Here is a 25298-nt window from a genome sequence, read left to right as displayed (position 1 = left end):
TTAACCCAAAGGTGTGCCATTGGGAGCTCTATAGCAAGCCACTCAAGATCTTCCACTTCAGCCCATGTAATGAATATCTTCATGGAGCTCGCTTTGTGCACAGGGGTGTGGAATATTTATCGAAAGAAATGCTAAGCAAATGTGTGCCTCCAACTTTGCAGGAACAGTTTGTGTAATAACAGTTTGTCACATATGGCTGGAAAAGTTAAACATCCCATTCTTTTGTCCATATATTTAAGAATGTCCCATCAGAAATGGACTGGAGGAATGAAAACCATTCTTCAAAAAACACATTAAGGTCAAAGAAATATTCACACCCTTGTTAGAGATGGAAGAAAACGTTTAGAAAAAATTATTTTATTATTAAAATAATTATTAATCCAAAGATGAACTTCAACTATAAGTCACAACTATTGGCACCCAAAGAAATTAACTATACAAAAGAGAAGCATTTAAACATTTATAATTTTTTTTTCTTTTTCACCTCAAAGTTTACTCGTGAACATGGTGATTCAATACTTCCTGTTTTTGACTAGGGTGTATACAGTTCTTGAGGTGACACAGAAGCCTAATAACTAATAGATATTTATCATCAGGATGTTTAGAGAATGCATGAAGGGAGTTTTAACATTTGTAAAACAGATAACGGCTGTGATACATAAGTACATGCTAAAAAAAAAAAAAACAGAGCCCACAATAAGGACAATAACATAATGAAACTGAGCTTCAATGAAACTGCCTGAAATGAAAATGTGTGTTTTGCCCCCACGAACATAGAGGGGGATGAAACAAAAATTTCTCTAAGGATTACAGTTAGAAATTTGCAGAAGATGGTAGCATTTTGGGATGAACAAGTTTACAAATCTACAATTAGATGCCACCTTCATAGCGGAAAAAAATAAATATGAAGCGCGTTTCTTTTATTTAACCCCAAACATAAGCATCTGTAGTTCTTTAGATGCTACAGTCACATGCACACATTCTATCATGAGATGATAGAATGTACAGCTTTTGTAAAAAATGATTCAAAAAGAAAAAAAACTACCTAATCCTTACTTTTAAATATGTTAAATATGATAGTGGGTCTTGAATTCGGATTTATTTCCATATGAACCTGGCGGTCATAAGCGGCCGTTGGAAGCCCATTATGGACAGCTGCTGCCAAAATGCTGCAAGTGGGTCATGGTTGGATCTTTTAGAAGTTCAACAAGCCAAAACACACACACAGACACACACAGACACACACAGACACACAGACACACAGACACACACACACACACACACACACACACACACACACACACACACACACACACACACACACACACACACACACACACACACAAACATTGGGTAAAAAATCTAGAGGATCAAGCTCTTTCCATTGACATTAAAATGCTCTGACCTATACTCATACAACACTATAAGATTTGGAGAGATTCTGTATTGGGGAGGGTCAAAGATTCCTTGATCTGTATTTTCCAGTCTCATAAATCTATGTTATGTAATAATTGTGTGGTCTGCATCAGGTGCAAGATTAAGTGTATATCTCTTCTTTTTTTTATCTTATGTTTTAAAGATTACATACATTAAATAGGTGTGCATAGTTCGTACAATTAAATAAAGTTTATCATGCTATCTTAGTGTAAATTACTGGCTTTGGTCTCTTATGCAGCAGGTGTTATTTATTATGGTTACATACAGTGTGCTGTCTTCTGGGTTGCACCAATATAATTTTACCCAGATTATTGTTATGCATCCCGGGATTTAAAAACAAGGATCATTAACCACATGCTTTCAAAAAGAAAAGCAGATGCATGTAAATATAAGTTGCCCAGACAGCACCAAGGACTGCCTCTCGCAGCTGAATTTCAATTATGACATATTCATACATGCCATCTGGCTTGTTTTATTTAGAGCTTTGTAGTGCATCTATAAAGTTCTCTGTCATGGAGTTTCCTTGTGGCTCTTGCTGTGGTAGGCTGGATCACATAATTTCAGAACCCTTGCACAAGTGTAAAGAATGAGCCAGAATAGCCAGCATGATTTTATGTGAAGTTCAATTTTAGCTCTGTACCAAAGCTGAGGCAGAACACACACATGCACGCACGTACACACACGCACATACAGCCTTTCCATTTTCATGTAGGTCATTTAGCATTGAGTCTAGAGTATAAACAGGCTATTTAATGTATTAGAAAATTAAAAGGCAAATGTTTTATTGCATGATTGATCAGTCATTTTTGATCTTGATCTAAAATAGAGCATAGTTATATTCCTAGAATTATTTTAGGCCCTGGACTCTGTAGTCACATTACCTTCAGTTGCACTGTAAGGTATGTAAAAATAGAATATGTGGTTATATGTTCAACTATTTTAGACATTGGAGTTTTTAAACTGTACTTGAGCAGTGCCACTTTGTGCTAAATTCCCAGAAGACTTCTTGGGTGATTTCTGATGTAATTATTCTTAGGACAGTTTGATTTTTTGTTTATTTTTGTCTATCTGTACCCTCATTCTCTCTCTCTTTTTCTCTCTCTCTCTCTCTCTCTCTCTCTCTCTCTCTCTCTCTCTCTCTCTCTCTTTCCCTCTCTCTTTCACACACACACACACACACACACACACACACACACACACACACACACACACACACACACACACACACACAGATACTCATTCTCCTTTCTCCATATGTTCCCTGCCCTTGCCCTATCTTTATTTCAGGTAATAAGGGGTGTGAACAGTAAAAACCCCTCTGACGCAGTCTGTCTAGTTACCCAGGTTCCTCAGTGTTGCGGCTAGCCTACTTTGTCTATACAGGTCAATACAGCACAGCTCCCTTGCTATCTAGGCAGTCTACCTCTTAAAAGATCTTTTTTAAACAAATACAGAAAGGTGATAAATTATAGTAAAAAGCTGCCAGAACATCAGAAAATGCAATGGGTTTGGATGAGTTTCAGAAAATGTACAAGAGGAAAGCACATTCCTGTAATTATCGTCCAATTATGTGGCAATAATACTACGCAAAATAAATCTATCAGATACAGGCCAAGACGTGAAATTACTTTGAAATAAAATATTAAGATAGTAAAAAAAAACTTGACCGTAGCATAGCCCTAGAGTTTGAATAGTAGACCATCCCCTGGAAGTTTTATGAGAAGAATGACCTGGATGGTTTGCACTGAAGTCTATAATAACTGAATAAACCATGGTGAGCAGAAAAGCATCTTAGAGAGCACAGAACTACATTTTATTATGTTATACAATATATATATGTATGTATGTATGTATGTATGTATGTATGTATGTATGTATGTATGTATATGTAAGATTACATGCAAATAATATTCTAGATATCAGTACTGCCTAAACTCTTCTTTGGCATATGCTGATAGAAATTATTTTGCTATTGGTTAAGATGAATCACACATTGCAATTATGGTGAACATAAAGGAGCTTGGTAATGTTCTCAGGGACAATATGATTAAACAAAATTTAAGACTTCTTTGACTCTACAACTGGTTTGATAATATGCAGGTGGTCAGGTCAGTAAGCCACAACTACTCATCCCAGGACAGTTTTACCAGGCAAGATTCCTAAATGTGCTCTTTTAAAGTAACGATGATCAAGATAAGATTCAAGGCTGACCTTAAAGTGGCAAAAAAAAAAGTTAGACAGTAATGAGCAATGAACTGCACTACAAACATTCCCATTCCTGCATGCCATGCAAAACTCCTCTGTTAAAAAAAAGCAAAGAAGGAAAAATATGCATGTCTATTATCTGCACAGGAAGAAACAATCAGAAATCTTTCAGAAAAAATAAATAAATAAAAAATAGAACATACAACATACATAACCACAGTAAAGTGTGGAGGCTGGGAGCATAATAAAGTGGGCCTGCTTCTTTGCAAATATCATAGTTAAAGTACATAAAACCAAATGAAACATGAATGAAGTGATGCACATGGGACAATGCATAGAAGTTTTAGCCAAGAAGCTAAATCAGGTTGAGAACATGAACAGGACAACTAGCCCAAAAAACAGTAAACATTAACTTAAAACTAGTTTCTCAAAAAAGAAATATTATATCATTCCCCGATATCAAAATTGAGTGTCTAACATAGGGACTATTTTGAAGATGATTTGGAGGAGGACTGGGCCAAAATGTTTTTTTTCATTATATCATTTGTTGATTCTTCTGAATACATACATATATATTAAGATATATTTGTTTACAAAGCAAAATACAATGTAGTAAAGTACAATATTGTCAATGTACATCAAAATATATTACATGTGTAAATGTTTATGCTTCTGAATTTCTTATGTTTTTCCTATGCTTACTACTGATTTGTTTTCAATGATAAGGCTCTAAATGATTACAACCAGTTGTGTTGTAAAAGTATTTTCATTATACGTTCTCATATATCACTTTTACATTCATTTATGCCTACCATAATATCCAGGCTTGTTTTATACCTTGCAAGAACGTAAATACCTTATTGGGCCTCTGGTTGTGATTGTACTGTGATAAGAATATATGACATTTAAAGAAACATTTCTAATTTCCTTCAAACAATATTCAATATCCAGTATTCAACAAGGTTGTTACTTGGGTAAACGTCAGCATGCATATCTCTCTGTTGGGTAATGTATTTTTCCTCAGCAGTACGTGCTATATTTTTTTTTGCACTCTGTTTACTAATCAACTGTCTGCCCTGTAGCTAAGCATTGTAAATGTGATTGAGTTTTTCTCCCTTGCTTTATCGCATATTGTGCATATTATTCCACCCTTATTTTCTATACCACATAATGGCCTCTCTCTGTGTCTTTTTCATATCAACTACTGACAGGCCACTAAATAAACATTATTACGGTGGTTAAGCAGATTCCCTTGCAGCAACACCCTGCAAGTTCCTTCCATCACTGTATGATCTCACAGAGTATGGCTGGTAGTCAAGTGATTTAAAATTAAAAATATTGCTCATTGGGCAACTACATGAAATCACTTTGCTCCAATTATTGTGTCAATGGGCTACAAAATTCAGTTACACCAATGGCCTCACTTATATGAGTTAAAAAAAGAGCCACATGTCTCAAGATTAATTCTATCCAAATTCTAGTTTTGTTGACTGAACTTTGTCCCTTTTCCATATGATAAGGTTTCAGAAATAATTCATCCCAGGTAGATCACAATATGATCTAAATTACCTAATACAGATCACACAAATTATTATAATTCATTCATCTATTGGATTTAGCCAAGCTATGTGTGAAATTGGCTGTAATGCTAAGATTACTGATGGCAACCATAATGGTAGTTCTCTTGGGATGGCTGGAACTTAAGAGACTTTCCGAAATGGGTTATTAGCCTGTGGCTGTATCCCAAATACCACAGGCAAATATTGGTCCTGATTTAAACAAATAGGGGCACAGACTCCACTTAACTTCTTAAAGAGTTATTTTTCAGAGATGTACATCCCTAATGGAAAATCAGATCACTATGACTGAGAGCGGTCTATAAAGTTGTTGTGCCCAGTTTTAAGATATAGCCATAAGCAAGTACAAATGCCATGACTGTCAAATAAAACCGATTATAGCTTCTCTAGTGGGCCTGCATATGTTTCATATCACTGAGAGTCACTCACTTAACAAGAGTGTTTAATGATGCAAACCCAGTTATTCAGTGATGACAATATGTCCCTGCTCCAGATAACATTTTGGATTTTTTGCATTTGGAAAGTGTCACTGTGCATGTAGGAAGTTTGAAAAGTCACAAGAGGACATTAACACTCCTGTCAATGTATTACTGATTATGTAAACTTGCTAGATAGGAAGATTTTTTTGCTTTTTCTGTTATTTTTGTGTCACTTGTTATTTCTATGCCACCTGTCTCTTAGTGGACGACACATCCTGACATCTCAAATGAAACCACAATCCACAATCTCAAATGAAACAAACAATTAAGTACCTTAGCCTAGTTGCCTGTGCCTTTGGGTTTGGGCTCTCAGAACAATGCATAGACTACATAAGTACTGCATGTTCTCATTTGTGCATTCCCTTAGGGAAAATCTGTTCCTCAGATAATAAGCACCTTGTTGGTTTGACCATACTGCCAGATTTTCTAAATAATCTGGGGCCACTTAGTAATAATCTGGGGTTTCTTCAGGGGCCACTTAGTAGCAGCAAGTCTCTTTATTGGCACCAAGAGTTATTTGAAAGCCACCACAGTATATAACAGCAGCATGAATATTATTTCTTTGGGGGAGCATTAACTCTTTATGAAGGCCAAAACATCTGAATCAGCCACAATTCTCCAATAGCCTTGCATCGACTCTAAACTTTTTGGTGCAGTCTACGTTTGATGAGGTGATAATTTGTTTTTGGTTCTCAATTTAAATCTTGCTTAGAACCACCAAAGGCTAGAGCTAACTCTGTTCATTAGACTTCTACAACATTCAACCCCACTACAAAATGTCCCATTATCTCTCTTGCAAAGACAGCTAAAATCTGTTTTAGCACTGCAGTCGAAATCTCCCGCCGAGTACTCTGCTACCTGGCACTACCCTCCTTCATTGCTTCCAAATACCCCATCTACAACACCAGATGTGTCCATACACCATGCCATCCAATCAGAACCAAAGCTTTTTCCCCCACAACTTGATCCACCAGGTGGCATTGGCAGCTTATATGTAAGCATTGGCAGCATGTATGTACTATATTACATAACTATTTCTGATCTCTAAAGTTTTGTTTGTAGTAAAATATATATATATATATATATATATATATATATATATATATATATATATATATATATATATATATAATAGAAATGTAATTACTTTAAATTCTGAACAATCCATTTATTTGTTAACGTGATTATAGTAATAAACAATGTGTAAATACATAGTATGTCAATGTTTTGGTAATGGAAATATAAAAAATGATTTTTTTTAGATGTGCACTGGCTCCCACTCCTCCCGCAGAGTGTGTGCAAATACAGAGAAAAAAGAAAAATAAAGAGAGAGAGAGAGAGAGAGAGAGAGAGAGAGAGAGAGAGAGAGAGAGAGAGAGAGAGAGAGAGAGAGAGAGAGAGAGACAGATATGTCTCCTCCTACCCATGCATGTATGACCTGGCACATCTTAAACAGTGAGACAGCCCACACACACTAACACACATGAGCAATTTTAATATCTACAGGTCAGAGTCTCTCTTTAAATCATGCATGCATCTAGTGTGTGAGAGAATCATGGAGCTCATCACAAAATGGATGCAAGGATGTTGGCTTGGGAACATGGAGATCAAAGAAGGAATGAAAGAGGTGCATGCTTGCAAAAATGTGATCATGTGTAGGCTGAAAATGAGAAAAGGAATAAGAAAAAAACAAAAAACGACATGCTATATGAGGATTTGATGTTAATGTTGGTTTTGGCAAATTACCATACAAATGTTTAAAGATTTACTTACAGCACGTACTGTAATCATGAATGATTTGATCGCTTCATGCTCTGCTGTGCTGGTATGGACCACTGACAGAGTGGCCAGTGTGGCCTAGTTTGTATTTGCACTGGAATGAAGCAGCCATCTTCTTAAAGCCTGTTTATGAAAAGCTGTGAATAAACAGTATCATTTACTGCATCAGGTTGCTCACACAATCACTTACAAACCACATCATACAGACTCTGACACACTTACAAAAGGAGAGAGAAAGCTCAAAAATGCTTTTCTTTGTATGTCCTAAAAAAATTTTATAGGGAAACTATATATGTAGAAATTATTCAAACCCCCCTTTAGATTTTTTCAGCTTTATGTTGCATCTTGATATCACAAATGATTTTTTTTAGCTCGTCATTAATCTACACTCAGTACCCCATAATGATTAAGCAAGAGCAAAATTCTTTTAATAATCTGTAAATTATTTTAAAAAGATAAAAACTTAAATTGCATGTGCACAAGTATACAAGTAGTCAGAACTTAGTTAAAGCACCTCTGGCAACAATTATAGCCTCGAGTCTTTTTGTGTATGATGCAACAAGCTTTGAACACCTGGACTAAGGGATTTTCTGCCATTCTTTGTGGCAAATCCACTTAAGCTTGGTCAGGTTGGATGGAGACTGTCAGTGGACAGCCACTTTCAGATCTTTCCAGAGATGTTCAATAGGGTTGAAGTCAGGGCTCTGACCACTCCTGAATGGTTGTTATGTAGGAAGAAGTGTCCTCGACCTAGTCTGATTTTCTGAGAGCTGTGGAACTTGGATTTATTGAGGATATCTCTATACTTTGCTCAATTCAACTTTCTATCAATCCTGACCAGTTGCCAAGTCCCTGCTGAAGAAAAACACCACCACAGAATGATGTTGCCACTATTATGCTTCACTGTTGGGATGGTTTTGTGAAGGTGATGAGCGGTGTCTGGTTTCCTTCAGATATAACATTTAGAATTGAGGCCCAACACTTTAATCTTGGTTTCATCAGACCTTGTTCCACACAGTTTGGGAGTCCTTAAGGCGCCTGTTGGCTTCCATGGGTTTTGCACCGAGGAGAGTCTTCTATCTAGCTACACTGCCATAAAGCACAGATCGGTGGAGGGCTGAAATGATGGTTGCCCCTTTGGATCCTAGAAAGAGACTTAAGAGCTTAGTCACATGATTCCTCAGTCACATTGAGTAACTGTACATGACAAAACAGTATGGTGGGAGAGGCTAAATTTATTCCCTAAAAACAGGTCTCTAGTTCAACCCTGATGTTAGCATATTGTCTGTATGGGGTTTTTTATGATCTTTCTGTATGTGTATAGGTTTCCTCTAGGTTCTCTAGCTTCCTCCTACCTCCAAAAAACAAGAAAAGGAGAACGGTTTTGTTAAATTGCCACTTGGTGTAAATGAGTGTGTGTATATATGTGTGCATGATTCTAGTATGGTGCAGTTCTGTGTCTTTTCATTGTTTTTTTGATAATGAATGAATGTCCTCAGTTTGTACAGAGTAAAGACACCATAATTGTTTTATATATAAAATCTATGTTTTTCTACTGCAAAACCCGTATTATCAAATCGTTCCCAAACTCATTTGTTAGCTCAAATGTACTGCTGTGAATATCCCAAGTGCTGAATGTGACATTGATTTCACCCATCATTATCCTTGTGCATGTGTTTCCATCTATTGTCAATGGAGATGCACTAAACTTGTTTTGTCATGCAACTACCTCTGAATTCTGCATCCAACATTGACTTGCTGAGCAGTTTCTTGTTCCATATTATTGCCAATATTATTCTTCTGTAACACACTCTATATTGATGTCCTCAGGTAAAGATGCCATCTGGCACTTTTGTGTTTTGTACCACACATAGACTAGAATGAAGCTGGTGAATTGGTAGGTTGGATAATACTTGGGGTAGTTAATAATTTAAAGAAGTGGTTAGGGTTAGAGTTAGGATTCACTTTATCACCCTATAACTATTATTATAATTATAATACTACTACTACTACTACTACTAATAATAATAATAATAATTATTATTATTATTATTATTATTATTATTATTATTATTGTTGTTATTGTTATTGTTATTGTTATTGTTATTATTAATTTGCATGCAGCAAGTTTCCAAAATCCCCACTTAATACTAATTGTCTGTAATTGGTGCACTACAGATTTATTCTATTTGGTAGGGATTTAAATAATAAACAATGTGATAATGCTTCTTTTAAAAAAGAAATGTTATCCTTGATTTGCTGGTGCACAAGGCTTAAAATAATTCAGTTTGGAAAGCAAATTAAAGAAATATGTATATGGCCCAAATATAGGCTAATCAGAGCAATAACTAAAGTCTGTTAATAGCAAATAATTATAAAAAAAAAAAACTCAGTGGATCAGTTCCAAGCAGGATAGTAAGCTCTTGTAAAAGAGAGTAAGCGCATGTGAGAGACTGAGAAGGGGGAAGGTGTGAAAATATTGTGAAATATTTTTTGTTTTTTTTGTTTTTTTGGAGGAATTCTATAAGGTTGATTGAGGTTTAATACATAGTATGAAAAAACAGCCTGTTTTTTAATCCCTTTTTAACTTTTTCTTTAAGCTTCAATTTTTTAAGGTAGTCTTGTCTGTGGGTTTGTTACTTAGATTGTGATAGATACCAGAAGCAAAGTGATGCCTGACTAATTCAAGAACTCAAATTATAGGAGTCATTTAGAACAAAAATGCTCTGCATTTAAATCCCAGTTCCATTTTAAACAGAGTCAAACTAAATCAGAAAAAAATATATTAAAATAATAACCTCAGGCTAGCTGGCACCAGGTAGCATAAATGGAGCTATTGGCATCTCTGTTTGTTAGCTATTGGTTCTAACTTATACTTTAACCTGAAAATCTCCTAGAAGGAGATGTGCCAAGCCTGGCTTTCAGTGAACTATAGAAAAAAAGAGCCTCTGCCAAATCCTTCACTTGCCCATCTGAACAATCTGTCACCACAGCGGAAATTCTAAATACTCCATCAGTTCACGTGAGCACCCTTCCTATATAACCCTCAAAGTCCTAGGTTTCCTAGCCAAAACAGTGCATATGATATGTGGGTAACACTTTATAATAATTCATCAATGTATTTGTATTTATTTATGATGCAATATAAAGAATATATCACTATTTTCACATGAAAAATGTATTGTGATGGGCATTGCTGAAGTTTTGAGTTCTTAATTTGTTCAATTTGGAATAAAAAAAAAAATAATAATAAAAAAATATATATATATATATACGTATATATATATATATATATATATATATATATATATATATATATATATATATATATATATATATATATATATATATATATATATATATACACGTATATATACGTATATATATATATATATATATATACGTATATATATATATATATATATATATATATATATATATATATATATATATATATATATATATATATATATATATATACATACATATATATATATATATATATATATATATATATATATATATATATATATATATATATATATATATATATATATATATATATATATACTGTGTTAGTAGAGTCTTCTCTCCCACGTTGAGATTTATATATATATATATATTAGCATGAAGTGCTGAATCCCCCCCCAACACTTGGACATAGATGAAGAAGGAAAATGTCCTTTTCAACCTTGGCCTATATTATATTCAATGTAGGCAAGAAGAGATTTAGAGCGACAAATTAATATGTTAAAGAGATACATTCAGAGTGTGCACTGGTTTTTGGTTCTCATTTAAAAGTTTTTAATTTATTTATTTTTTTTTAATCAAAGATTTGTTTGAAAGTCATTTATAAACTAGACTTATATATATATATAGACTATATATATATATAAGGGTTTTTTTTTTTTTTTTTTATTGTTTTATACGTCAGGAATGTATTTACAAATTAGACACTTAAAGCTCTGTGGACAGTATTAGTACTGACTTGAAAATTATATTCAAATATGTTACAGTCGAAATCTATACTGCAGTATATAGTTTTTACCTTTGGAAATAGAAATATACTGTGTTAGTAGAGTCTTCTCTCCCACGTTGAGATTTATCAAGGAGCTGTACAATCTTCCTGTTTTCTCTTTTTGCTCTTTTTTGGTGGGTTAAGATATGATTCACTGTCAAAGATGCAGTATATGATTCACCAGCAAGCATTTGATGGTGTCAGTATGTTTCTTTGGAAAGGCTGCTTGTGCCATGGAGATTAGGAGGTTTGTTAGGAATCAGATTGGTTCTGGGTGGTGTTGCTATTCACACAACTAACATCCAGATCAAGCTGTGTGTCATTTTAGAAACGGGAGTGGATGGGCCAAAGATACACATAGACCACAGAATGTGACAGTTTCCAGACATTTCTTGCCACAGGGGAATGATTCATGATCCTGTAGCAGCACCTACATCTATCCAGCAATGTCAAACATTCCAAGGCTTTGTGGTTACATGATGTTTGACATTCTATATCAAAACCATAGTTTCAAACCCTCCTACAGGAAAGGTTCATGTACATTTGCTGATGTATTCAGGTGAAAAGAATACCTTGTTAGAATCAAGCTAAATAATACTGGCTAAATAAAAGAGCATGACAGTCAAATACAATAGAACAGTAACTATAGGCATATGCTACGAAATGAGCCATGACTGAATTATCAATAAAAACAAATGATGATTTTAAGCTGCTTCTGGAAGCAAAAAGGCATGTGTCACCCAGACCAACTTCAGTGTTTACACACACACAAACACACTGAAGGTGTCCTTTGCCCCACACAGCCAGTTGGTAATTATCCGTGCTCATCTGGTCCTGCTGGCTGGACAGCCGGTGAAAGAAAGACAGAGAGAAAGACTCAGGGTTTTAGAAGAGAGCTTAACACCCTTATACTGGGATAGATGTCTATAGTTGATATGAAGTATTTGAATAGACTGTATAACAGAACATGCATAAATTCAGTCACAGAACAGCCTAACTTTAACACGTACTATATGATAGGTTATAAAACAGAACATTCCTGAATTCACTTAAATAACTTCCAAGCTTTGACCCAAGGACCATATATTTTATATTTAATCGTAAGAAGTTTTTAAGCAGTGTAAAGCTTCAATGTCATATATTCAACAAGATCAGATTGCTAAAAATGTGAAATAATGAAATGCTGTATATCCACTCTGCAATAAAATCTTTTTTTTTTTAGGTAGATCACATGGTCCTTGTCATTGCGTAACAGAACGAGAGAGTATGACAGAACCAAAGAGTCAGAAAAAGACAGCAAGAGCGGTTTTCACACCAGTTCTATTCTCAGTCAGCTGTGCTGCTTCTGTTTCTGCGCATCCAGAGACAACACAGAGGCACAAATGCACATACATGGATAAAACATTCTTGTTATGATATCCATGTGGGACTTAATGTGTGTATTACTTTATTTAAATATGCTGGGCCATAAACTAAATGTAAAATCAAACTAACCTCAGTGACCAGAAAGATTTTTGAGACACACACACACACACACACACACACACACACACACACACACACACACACACACACACACACATACACACACACACACACACACACACACACACACACACACACACACACACACACACACACACACACACTGCATTTGGATTTAGCAATAGATACAGTATGTGGCTAAATAAATTCTTATCAATTTGAATGAATGAACAGATGTATGGGATTTTGCACATTTATGCACAATTTTTGTAATGGTCTAAAACTCATTTATAGCATTGTTGTACTTGAGACCAGAAATTAATTGTCTGTACCTTGTCTTAAATCAGTGTGAAACCTGACTTAATCTTTTCTCAGACATACAGACTCTAGATATATATTTCGAACACGAACCTCATTACAGTATAAAATGTACAGCATAAAATTTCGCTCTCTCATGTGAAGTTATATACAGCTGCTTATTTATGCAGTTGTCTAATCATCCAGTCATGTGACAGCAGTATAATGCCTACAATCTTGCAGATACAGGTCAAGAGCTTCAGTTGATGTTCACATAAAAGATCAGAATGGGGAGAAAATGTGATGGAATACTTGTTGGTATCAGATGGCCTGGTTTGAGTATTTTAGAAACTGCTGATCTCCTGGGATTTTCACACACAACAGCCTCTAGAGTTTACACAGAATAGTGTGAAAAACTAAATAAAGTCCTGTAACCAGAGGGTCTGAAGGCTAAAACATGTTGATGAGGGAGATCAGAGTCTATATTATATTAAATAAGCACCCCTTACAACCATGGTGAGCAGCGATCAAAATACAACAGACAATATAAATGAGTAAGAAGTCTTTTTGTAACAAATAAAGGATTCACTAATGCTAACCTGTTTAATATCTCTGAAGTGATCAAGGCCATTTACAATTTACAATTTTCCTGCTTGAAACTTGATTCAGAAACATCTGTTTATTAGCTGATTAGCTGGATTGTGTTCAGGGAAAACAACATAATTTGTGGTAATTTCATGGTTGAGGATGGAAACCACTGGCTTAAATTTGGACCACAATACAAGAATTACTGTATACAGTCAATTGTTGTTGTTTTTTTCAACTTCAGATATAAAAGGAGATTTCACATTTCATATTTGTCCTGGCCCATCCTCTAACCATCAAGCCTCCCACGTTTTTTTGCTCAGAACAAAACATCACATACTTCCAGACTTTGCTCACATAAGAATAAACACCAATGATCCCAGCCCTTTGAAGAGATCTTGCAGAATTTCTTATAAGCAATGACTTTAAAGCAAATAAAACATGATGTTTAAAATTTGACTGTAATTGGTTATTGGTCTTCTGCACATGGAAACAAGATTGAGTTTTTATACAGGACAGTTTTTGAGAAAATACTCAAATTGTAATTCATGACTGGACTGTGAGGGTCAGTTTTTCAATTATTACATGTGGCAAATTAGCCTCAAAATCAGTCTGATTCTTCCCTATTGTGACCCAGTGTGGAGTCTAAAACCCATTCTGGATTCACAATATAATATGTATTTTATATACATGCTACAAAAACTTTTTTTTGTGACCCTTTTTTATGAGATTATGTCTTGTGTCCTTTCCCAAAGCTAGGTCGTCCATGTGGAGATGTTTCAGTGACTGGTTTGTTGGGAACTTGGCTATCCACCCGGCCATCTCCTGAGAGCTATCTGGGAGAGCTGAGGTTTATTTTTGGATTTCCTATTTATACTTTAGTCTTCTGGATAAGGAGCAGTTAGTAGAGCAGACCAGCATCAATGCTGAAGAGATTCAGAACTGCCCTCGCTCAAGCATAAGGGAGTGTTCAGGGCGGAACATAGTCTCCAATATGTGATTCGATATGGGCACAATACAGTATGTGAACAATGCATGTTACTTATCATACTCCTAAACATGACACAAAAACTTTAATGGATACTTAATGCTCCCTTCAAAGTTTTTTAACAGCTACACAAGATGATATAAGCTCATTATTCCTGCTTTATAATGGATGCATGTAAGGCTAAAATACATCCTGGATTGGACACCAGCCCATCACAAGACAAAACTAGCTAGGGACTATTTAGATGTAAACAGTTCACCATGTCATTGAAAAAGTAAAAGTAAACACACATGAAGACATGAAAAATATAATAAGCCCAAGCTTAGCCTCAAATTGTCAATGCTAGAGCTGTGACCTATTAGCACTCTTTAGCACTCCACTTTAATTTTACCTACCATATTAAAGCTTGATATTTTTAGATACAGAAAATGCAGAAAAAATTTATTTTGCTATACTTGGTATACTTCATTGAATCTGGCTGGTGAGAGAGCAAACTACAGCCAAACACTTTGTGTCTCCAATCTACTCTAGAACATTGCTGGCTTTGGTTTGACTTGCAAAAATGTTTCAGTGGGCTCAGGTAGATTTCAGAATGTGTCAAAGTATGTGTTAAAATGATATGCCTATGCCCAGGTCACTAAATAAATAGAAGGGTCATGAAGAAAACATGCTCATAGTCTAATTCAACAATGTTTTTTCCAACCACCTGGTGATGTATACCCTAATATATTTCTGGACAGAAAGTAGACATTTCTCCAACAGCACCATACACAGCAACAGTGACAAATTATCAGCTATTACCCTTTATTTTATAAACCTTCCAGATGCTTAGTGGTGTAGAACTAAAATAGCAAAGCAAAGATTTAATATTTTCTTGGGTGTCCATTTTTCCCGGCTGCTTCTATTAGGGGTTGCCACCTTAGAAGATTTTTAATTTGCATATTTTTGATTTTGTACAGGTTTTACACTGGATGCCCTTCTTAATGCAATTCTCCCCAATTTATTTAAGCTTGGGACTCAGAGCTGGGAGTTCACCAAAGCTTAACCACTAGTCCTCAGGGGCCCTTCCTTGGGATCCCTTATCATGTGAAACTGTTGTTGCTTCTAAATTGTACTGACTGCATTGTGTGACAAATATCGGAATAAAAGGGTTAGATAAGTATTACTGTTGATAATAATTTCAGTTAGAGTAAATTATTATAATACTGTACATTTTAATACCTCTGCTATTTGCAAATTTCTGATGTACATTAAGCATTAAACATCTACCACTCCACTAGTATGTTTGCCTAATATATTGAAAATAAAGTATGCTTTGACTTCAATGGGTTATAATTAAATTATATATTTATCATATTTACATATTTAAGCTAAACACACAAGAACAGCACCAGGCTTCTCCCTGCTGCCTTCTTCAAGCACTGCCTGGATATAGTAAGATGTATCAGGCCAGAATACAGAGTGTTAGCATGCACATGTTTTGGGCTGTAAGGGGCTGTGTGGGTGGCAGATATTTATTGCCTTAACATGGGGTGGTAGTGAGGCGTTTGGTAACAGCCAGTTTACACATAATCTCATCACGGCTGTCGTTCTAGCCTCTGGGCAAGGTAAAAAAAAAAAAAAAAAAGGAAGGAGGAAGAGTTGGTGGAACTGGAGGAAGTTAAAAAGCCATTCCTGTTGTCTACACACTAATTCTGACCCCCACACTTCTATGTTTTACCACTCTTGTTTCATCACCCTCTTATATGCATGCCTCTCTCTCTCTCTCTCTCTCTCTCTCTCTCTCTCTCTCTCTCTCTCTCTCTCTCTCTCTCTCTTTTTCTCTCTCCCTCTCTTGTATATCAAAAAGTACAATTTCTATCAATTGTGTGAATAGTGCATGAGTGAAAATCCCTCTTGCTGTGCAAGTTTAAAACTGGCAGAGCAACAGGGAGTAGGTAATGCTTTGCGATTTGACAGGTGCTCCAGTGGCTCACTTCTAATCACCAAAGAATCACAGAGGCTGCTCCTACTGTGCTCATTACTACTTTAACTGACTATATCAAAATTTGCTAATAAGAGGGAATTGTGACGTTGTGCTTCTTCATACGATTTCTTAGATTTTCTGTCTTAAAAATGTTTCGGATCTGCAGGCTGTACATAGCTTATGCTCATGTGTGGGGCTTGTAAAAATATAGATTTTTTAGTACCCTTTACATGATACAGTTCCTATTCCCAAAGGGCTTGCACAGAGTGATATGTTATAGTTGTATTAACATTGATGTTAACAATGCTTTTAGACATGCAGAATAAAGTTATGCTAGTGTATAAAGTATATTTTTAGCGTATATCTATATATAGTGATTATAAAATATATTTGAAATAGTATAGGTTTTAGTTCTTGGAGGAAATTTTGCATAATAATCTTCATGACAGCCAGTCAAACTCTGGAGAGAACTTTGGAAAGCAAGAACTGGGAGTAATACGAAACATAACTTCAGGATACCATCTGCAATCCAACCGGCAAGTGAGACGCACCAACCAGGAGCTTGGGAGGTTTCTTCAGGAGACACTGCAGCAACTGTCAAGTTGAGTGGGATTGTTTCCTCTACTGGGAAGAATACGCCAAAGACTTCCTGTACCACTCGTCCACAGATCTCAGTCCATTTCAAAATGTGATGGGTTTCCAACCACACCATTATTGAATGCCTACACAAATGGCAGCTCATCCTGTGGAGGAGTGATTCCCCTGTGCCAAACAGGTTGGAGACAAAGCCCACATATGATTTTAAAAAGCTATCTGTAGCCCTTGCGTAGGGAAACATACTGTATGCATTAGAGATTCCTGCCAACAACATCATCTGAGTTCCATTCAGCTTCACAATTTAAGTCAATTCCCATTCTTTTTAATGGGTTTCCAAGTCTTGCAGTTTTAAATACCAATTGTTTTAAATATTTATGTGATTCAGTGAGTTCCCTGATAGATACAGTGTTGTATTTAAATATATAGTGATTATATATTGCACTTTAAGTTGTGAAATACATTTGCTTGATTGTATTAATTGTAATTATATTTTTGAGAATGATTTAAACCATGGTTTGTACTGTGCTTTCTTTATTTTTGACCTGTCTTTTTTCCCTCTATGAGGCAGTTTCTTTCTTCTTACCCTCACTGAAAAATATCAGTTGGCTGACGCATCACTTCCCGTGTCAAAGCCCTGGTGACAGCACCCCCCACCAGCAAGAACAGATGTAACCCGGCACTGAGAGCCAGCTTATGCTGAGTAGCAACATCATACTGCTAGAATTCACCATTTGGCCTTCATGCCCTTATTATAATGCCAAGGCAAGGCATCTAACCCTCAGAAGCTACAGCAGACATTACTGTCAGCCTTTCTGAAAATTGACTTAATATCTACATTGTCAATGTTGAACAGGTAGCGCAACTGTATTTCCCATAAACCAATAATATACACAAGTTCCATTATGGATTCTACTCTGGGAATATTTAATGTCTACAGGATACTGGTTGTGTTCGCCATAACAGAATCCGAGACAACAAATTCAGATCAGGAAAATCTACAAAAACTATATTGCATTGTGTCGGACAACTGCCTGTAAGAGTTTTCTCCTTGAACTGTAACTACACAGTCATCTTTGACACTGCCATAACCTAGGCAATGACACGGATGCACTACTCTTTCTGATCATGTATTTTAGTGGTTGGTTTGAGTGCATGTGTCTGTGTGTGTAAATGTGCATCTTTTTATGTCAAATGCTTTTCTTTGTTTGGGATTTGATTACCAGACAGCTTGAGTCACAGTTCTGAGTCATTAGTTTCATTTGCCAGGCCTCCATAAGAGCCCTATCCACATGAGCACTGCAATAAAGAGGCCTCTCTCTCCTCCTCCTCCTCCTCCTCCTCCTCCTCCTCTTTCTCCTCCCGCTCCCATTTTCTCTCACCCTCAGCAAGCTCAATGCTTTCACACCCTCTCACGCTTCTCAGTGATGTTCTCACAATGCCAAAATGCATCAGAGTGCTGATGTACTAAGTTACAGTGCATATCTGCTACCTACCACTGATATCCACATAATATCGTTTATCTTCTTAAAGCTCCGTTATTATGCTATATGACTGAAATTGAATTGTAATTAAAGTTTATAGTGGGCTACAGTATTATGTTATGGTGCCACACCCAACCTTTATTTCAAACTTTGCCATTTTCTGATCGTGGTTCATACCTATGGAAATCACATCTGTTTAGCTGATGATGTCATACAGTTTACTAAGTTCCAGACCATTTGTTGTGATGTCTTTTTAATGCAGATCCAAAATTAAATATTAGTGCAATGCCACTTAAAATAGTAATCTTGATACATACTAATATAATTAACTTGGAGGCTGATGTGAATTTCGCTTTGTTTGTTTTTGTATGTAGTGTAGGGCGTGGGAGATATTTAGGTTATGTACTTTATTACTCCTAAGTGATTAAGCTCAGAGGTGGCAAAAGTACACACATCCTTTACTCAAGTAGAACTACAGACACTCATGTTTTAAAAGACTCTGGTGAAAGCTAAAGTACTAACTACACGTTTTTTTCACTCCAGTTAAAGTAAAGAACTTTGGGCTCTGACTTAAGTAAGAAGTAGCCATTACTACTACTAACTGTTTTAGTGTCACGTTGGTAACTGGACCTCAAATCATATTATTACAAAATAATTTCTAATTTTGTTACCTAATGAATGTATGCCGACTGAACAAACACCTTATAGAACATTTATGGCATTTGGCAAACGTTAAGGGGTTAAGGTTAAGGGCCTTGCTCAAGGGCCCAGCAAAATGACAAGAAATAGGTTGATGGGCTGAAAACTGTGTGAAATGAAAGAAAAATTATTGATCATGTCACGAAATAGATTAAAGATAAAATAAGCCTGGTTTTACAATGAAAAAAGTACAGTTATTTGTCTAAAAAATATTAATGCGTGAAAGTAAAAAGTTGTCCAAAAAAATAAATAGTGAAGTAAAGTTCTAATAAGTAATTAAGTATCTACTTAAGTACAGTAACAAGTATTTGTACTTCATTACTTCCCTTTTATGATTAAGCTTCACAATTGAACCTATAACCTGCTACATAGTACATAGTACAAAGCAGAGTTGTATGTATTTACATTCACACATTTCCAAGACATAAATATAATGCATGTATATATATATATATATATATATATATATATATATATATATATATATATATATATATATATATATATATATATATATATATATATATATATATGCATACAGTATATTGTGTCGGACAGGTGTTTTTTTGTTTTTTTTTACAAATGTACAGCACCTCACACAAAAATGCAGTCTCCATCACAAACAGACTCTGACCACAACTTCACACATGCATTAACCTCTCGTCATAGTTGATGATGTTTGCAGAATCACTGAAAGGCAGACTGGATAGAGTAGGAAAGGTCATGTGGGCTTATTTTAACACTAAATTAGGACACGCCTCAAAGGTCTTCTTAGCGGAGGAAAAAATATATGATATAAAATGTGAATATCTGTGCATATTCAATAAAGAGCTGGTACTAAATGTTTCATAGATGCCTGATAAATATTTTATTTTCTTTGGACATTTCGAGTTATTAGTATGCATATATAAGTATGGCTATGGCACTGTAAACAAGAAAATAGAACTGTAAACCAGAAAAATTGTATTTGTAGTACTTGTATCAATGAATTACATACACCTGGTCTTGGAGAACTACTGATCTACGTTTTTTTGTGTTTCCCCAGCTCCTAACTTATCAGTTAATTAACAGGCCTAAAACAGATTGAACTGGGTGAGTTAGAGAAGGGAAAATACCAACATGTGTAGAGTGGTGGTATTTCAGGAAGATGATTCAGACACACTGTCTTAGAGTAATGAGGCCATGGCACACACACACACACACACACACACACACACACACACACACACACACACACACACACACACACACAGTCTCAATTGGGTTTATTTTTATCTACAATTTTAACTGTGAAACCACATCCGCTCTGTATATTATATTGTGGCGTCACATTGGTCAATCTTAGTATTTCCAACTCAATGAAATTGTTCATCTGAAACAGCCTATTTTGCTGTTCTACATAGCAACTCACTGAGCAACTGTGCTCTCTCAGTATCTTTTCACTCCCCATTATATACGTGGAAAAAAATCCCAGCTGATTGGAAACCGTAGATAGCACTTCTGCAATCTTCCCAATGTGACTCCGTGTTCAGCCTGCAGGTGTTAATTAACTTTCCTCTATCATTGCTAGGATTAAACGTGGCACTCAAATAAGCCTTGCAAAGAGCAAAGTCAACAGTGAAGATTGGTACCTTAGAACGCCAACATACTGTTTTTTTTATTGATGGTGACACACACACACACACGCACACGCCCATCTGAATACATTCTCCTGTCCCAGGTGACCAAAAATCTGTGAAGCAGCATGCACTGTGCCAGTTACTGTACAATGTGACTGTACTTGAGAAAGTGTGTATGTGTGTGTGTTTCATTTGAGATTGTGAAAATGAGACAAACCCCTTGGTGTTTTTGATTCCATGCCCAGACTTGTGCTTTGGAGTATTTGGTGGCAAAGTCACCATTTATTTATTTATTTATTTATTTATTTATTTATTTATTTATTTATTTATTTATTTATTTATTTATTTTTAGAATACAGGAATAATGCACCAAAATCCATTGAGGAAAGTAGCTCAAACACTTTATTACACACTGACTAATACCTGTAGGCTCACTTTAAAACTGACACCTCTGATTGTAAGAATGTGCATCAATTAACACGAAGCCAAAGTTTTCACGCAGTAACAAGCCATGGCGTGTCTTGTTATACCGCGCAATTACCCCAAACTCAGAGTTGCCAGATTGGGCGGTTTAACTCCCAGTTGGGGTAGGTTTAGTCATAACGGGGTTATAAAAAAACTGCCTTCGCCCTGGTATCGGTTATGTATCGCAACCCAGAGTTGCGTTTGGGTTGGTTTATAATGAACCTGGAGGCTTTTAAAATCCTTGACTGGATTAGGAACAGCCGGTCCAATCTGGCATGCTGTGCGCCTGAGTTCACTGCTATCTGCTTCCTTCTCATTGCGCGCGTGAAGCACTGCAGACTCCCAGCCTAGTTTCCAGCACTGCAACATCTCCGTTCCGTATTGAGGATGTTTTTACACACTGCCAGAGTTTTACCTTTGGATTTATATCTCGCGTGAAGAAATGGGACTTTAGACAGATTTTTTTTCCAGGGGGATTGGCTTTTCTTTCATTTTGGCCATCGAAAGATTTGGGGTGATGGTATTAGTGCATTTGGTGCGGATGCGCTCTTTTTCTTGCCTGCTGCCATTCCCTGGGACAAGACGTTTGGAAATGTGAAGGAGCTTGAAGTATGGCATGCAAAAGATGGTCTCGGCCAAGAAGGAGACGGTGATTGCGATGTGCCCCACTTACATTTCCACACTCTTCTACTTTCTGTGCGTTTCGGCTTGGTGAGTTCCACATACACGTTGCGCACTCGCGTCTCGCTAATTGCCACCATAATCTAATATCGAGTTCCCAACCTCGGGTCACATATGACCCGAGTTGAAGTGTAGTTGCACTGTTTCAGCTGTCTATAAGGACAGAGAAAGATATTGGCTTCTTTGTATCCCCCTTTTCTTTTGCATGCGGCTTGAAGGCGCATCCTAACGCGTTTGTCTTGCGTATCGTTTGCAGCATTAAGAAAATCTCAGGTCAGGTAAAGAAGGATGAGAAGTTATACCCTGAAAATTTCACCCAGATCTTAGACCAACTTCTGGAGGGTTATGACAACAGACTGCGCCCTGGATTCGGCGGTACGTATTAATTATTCATTTAAAAAAAACATAGAACATCTAGGTAATTTAATAGAGTGTATAACACTTAAAAAAGTTGTTCATTAGGAAATTTGATCTAAAATGTATACCCTGTTCTATTCGGACCTACAGTGCCTACAATTCCTTCTTTTTGCGTGGAGGATGCTGGCTGTCACAGTAAAGCCTTCTGAATTTTCTGGTTCTACAGCATAAATCTTTGCAGAATGTATTGCATGATCAAATCCAGTGTTAAACTAGTAAAAAAAAATGCAAAATTAAGTTCACATGGGTGAATGAAGGCTTGAAGTGTTCATTAGAATACAGCTTGTGATTTTTGGGTATGAGGGTTTGTCTGAGCTGAAACCTAGGACCTGCTGTGGTCTCTGTATAGATTGGTGCCTTCTGTATTTCTAATGTAATCGGGATGAGACATGTTTAATGCCCCTTGGAACAATTGTGGCAGTATGCACAGGTTGTCCAGGCTACCTAGGGCAGGTGCACATGTGAGCTTTTTATTTGGGGTTCTGCCTGAAGGTGTGTGCTGGACCATTTTTTTATTCCACTCTATTCACTCATATAATCTCATGCACACCTGCAGAAACTCTTGGCAAATTCTCTTAGCTCCCACAAACAGACCTGATTAATCCTGCTAGCTCCCTTGACCAATCCTGCTAGTCTCCCACAGAGACTTTTGAACAATCCCACCAGCACTCACAGACAGTCTTGTCCAATCCCACCAATTTCCACAGACCCTTTTGATCAGTCCTGCTAATAATGACAGACTCTTTTGACCAATCCCCTCTGCACCCACAGACACTTGTCTAGTTCAATCTGCACCTGCAGTCATTTTTGACCTATCCAGCTCCCACAAACATAACTGACCAATCCCACCCACATCATAAATTCTGATTTATATTTGTAGCTGGTCATAATAGGTTTTATTGACCTCAGTTGGTCCTGTTTCCCAAAATCTAAACAAATCTGTATTTTTTAATTACAGCAACCCTAACCACAATAAGTCAATTATCAACACTTACAAATGCCTATTCAGCTTCATATCTGACTGCCACACGCAGCCTGCATGAAATAAACAACTCCTGCAACATTTTTCATAGGTCCCGCCAGATCTCAGTCCTGATGCACACCTCTGCTTGTGCCCTTGGCATGGTGGTCAATCAGTAACATACTGCCTGGCCACTCAGCTTTGGTTTTGCTTTGTTCACAGCCATACATGCATACTCAAGAATACATGGTCATTACTTTTACATCTGCCAACAACTCGCCCTTAGTGCTACTTTAAATCAAGTGCCCTTGAGCCTTAGTAAATCACAGGTTCTTTACCATGGTTCTGGAGTACTGGCTGTCCTTAAGACAGTGTATCCCAGCTTTTTTCTTCTTCTCCCAAAACACCAATTTCGACTAATCAGCTTATTTATAAATGAAAGTGATTCAGCCAAAGTTGGGAAAGCACCACCCAGGCAGGGGGTATTTCAGAACCAGGTTCTTGAAAACCTGTTGTAAGTAGTAAGATATTGTGTATATATACATTAATTACACACAGACACACACAGACACACACACACACACACACACACACACACACACACACACACACACACACACACACACCACACACTTCTAACTTCTAATAGAAAAAACATACCTCATCCTGTAAGAAGTGTGCATCAGTAGCTGTGAAGGTTTTACCCCTGTTTTTGGGTTAATATTGGTTAAACATTTATGATTATACACAAAGTAGAGACCAGATATGTCAGATATATGTCCAGAGTGACTACATTTTCTAGACACCAAATATTAATTATAAATTAACATATTCTGAATTGTAATTGTACTTGAAAAATAGCAAGTTTCTGTTACTCCACTAGGAGGCGATATAGAGCAATAAACTCAGGTAGTCACAGACTGTGCTAATGATGTGTGTCTCCTTATTAGCAACCTATAACTGTTTTCATTTCACAGCAATGAGGATAAATACTGTACTTATGCAGACTTACTTATTTATTTTTTAACCTGTCAGATAATTGCCAGCAAGTTCACATAGAGGTTATCAGTGTGTTATTGGTCGACTTAAGTGATTTTTGTCCTGGCCCACTTCACTTTAATTTTGTTTGCAATTTATAAAACTTTATTAAAGGCTTCTTTTATTTCCACTGCAATGATCTGCTGTTGCTTCTGTTGCTGTTGGAAACTAGAAAAGGCTGAGTGCCGGTCGACTGGTGAAAGTGTAATGAAGCTTTTTTTATGCATTCACTCTGCTGTATGCAGCATTCGTGCATTTCTCCTTTCACTAGACAAGTGTGCATGTGCATCCCAACTCCACCTGACAGGCGCACCTCTACAAGGCTACGCTCAGGACCTTTGACTGTTTCAGAGAAGTCAGAATTTATTTAAATGCATTGCTTTTCCAATAATTTTCCCCAAAATTTAAATAGGAATAAATAAACAATTTTAAACAAGTCAGATATGTAAATAAACAATTATATATGTTTTTATTTTTATCATTCATATCTTTATTATTTAAACAACTGTTTTTTTTTTTTTTTT

The 25298-nt window shown here is 36.3% G+C and overlaps 1 protein-coding gene across 1 annotated transcript in view; it reads left to right on the top strand.

The window, feature by feature from the left end:
• The first annotated feature begins 21569 nt into the window (after positions 1 to 21569).
• The window catches only part of gabra4 (gamma-aminobutyric acid type A receptor subunit alpha4), a 37765-nt gene continuing 34036 nt past the window's right edge, over positions 21570 to 25298 (top strand). Inside the window, exons 1-2 of the mRNA XM_083561604.1 lie at positions 21570 to 22388; positions 22615 to 22733. Of these exons, the coding sequence (XP_083417730.1) occupies positions 22294 to 22388; positions 22615 to 22733 (214 nt within the window). The 5' untranslated portion in view covers positions 21570 to 22293. The remainder of the gene's footprint in view (positions 22389 to 22614; positions 22734 to 25298) is intronic.

The sequence above is a fragment of the Silurus aristotelis genome (genome assembly GCF_946808225.1).
Source record: "Silurus aristotelis genome assembly, chromosome: 14".
Taxonomy (NCBI): Eukaryota; Metazoa; Chordata; class Actinopteri; order Siluriformes; family Siluridae; genus Silurus; species Silurus aristotelis.
The sequence above is the reverse complement of the archived record's forward strand: the minus strand, read 5'-3'. Positions and strand labels throughout refer to the sequence as shown.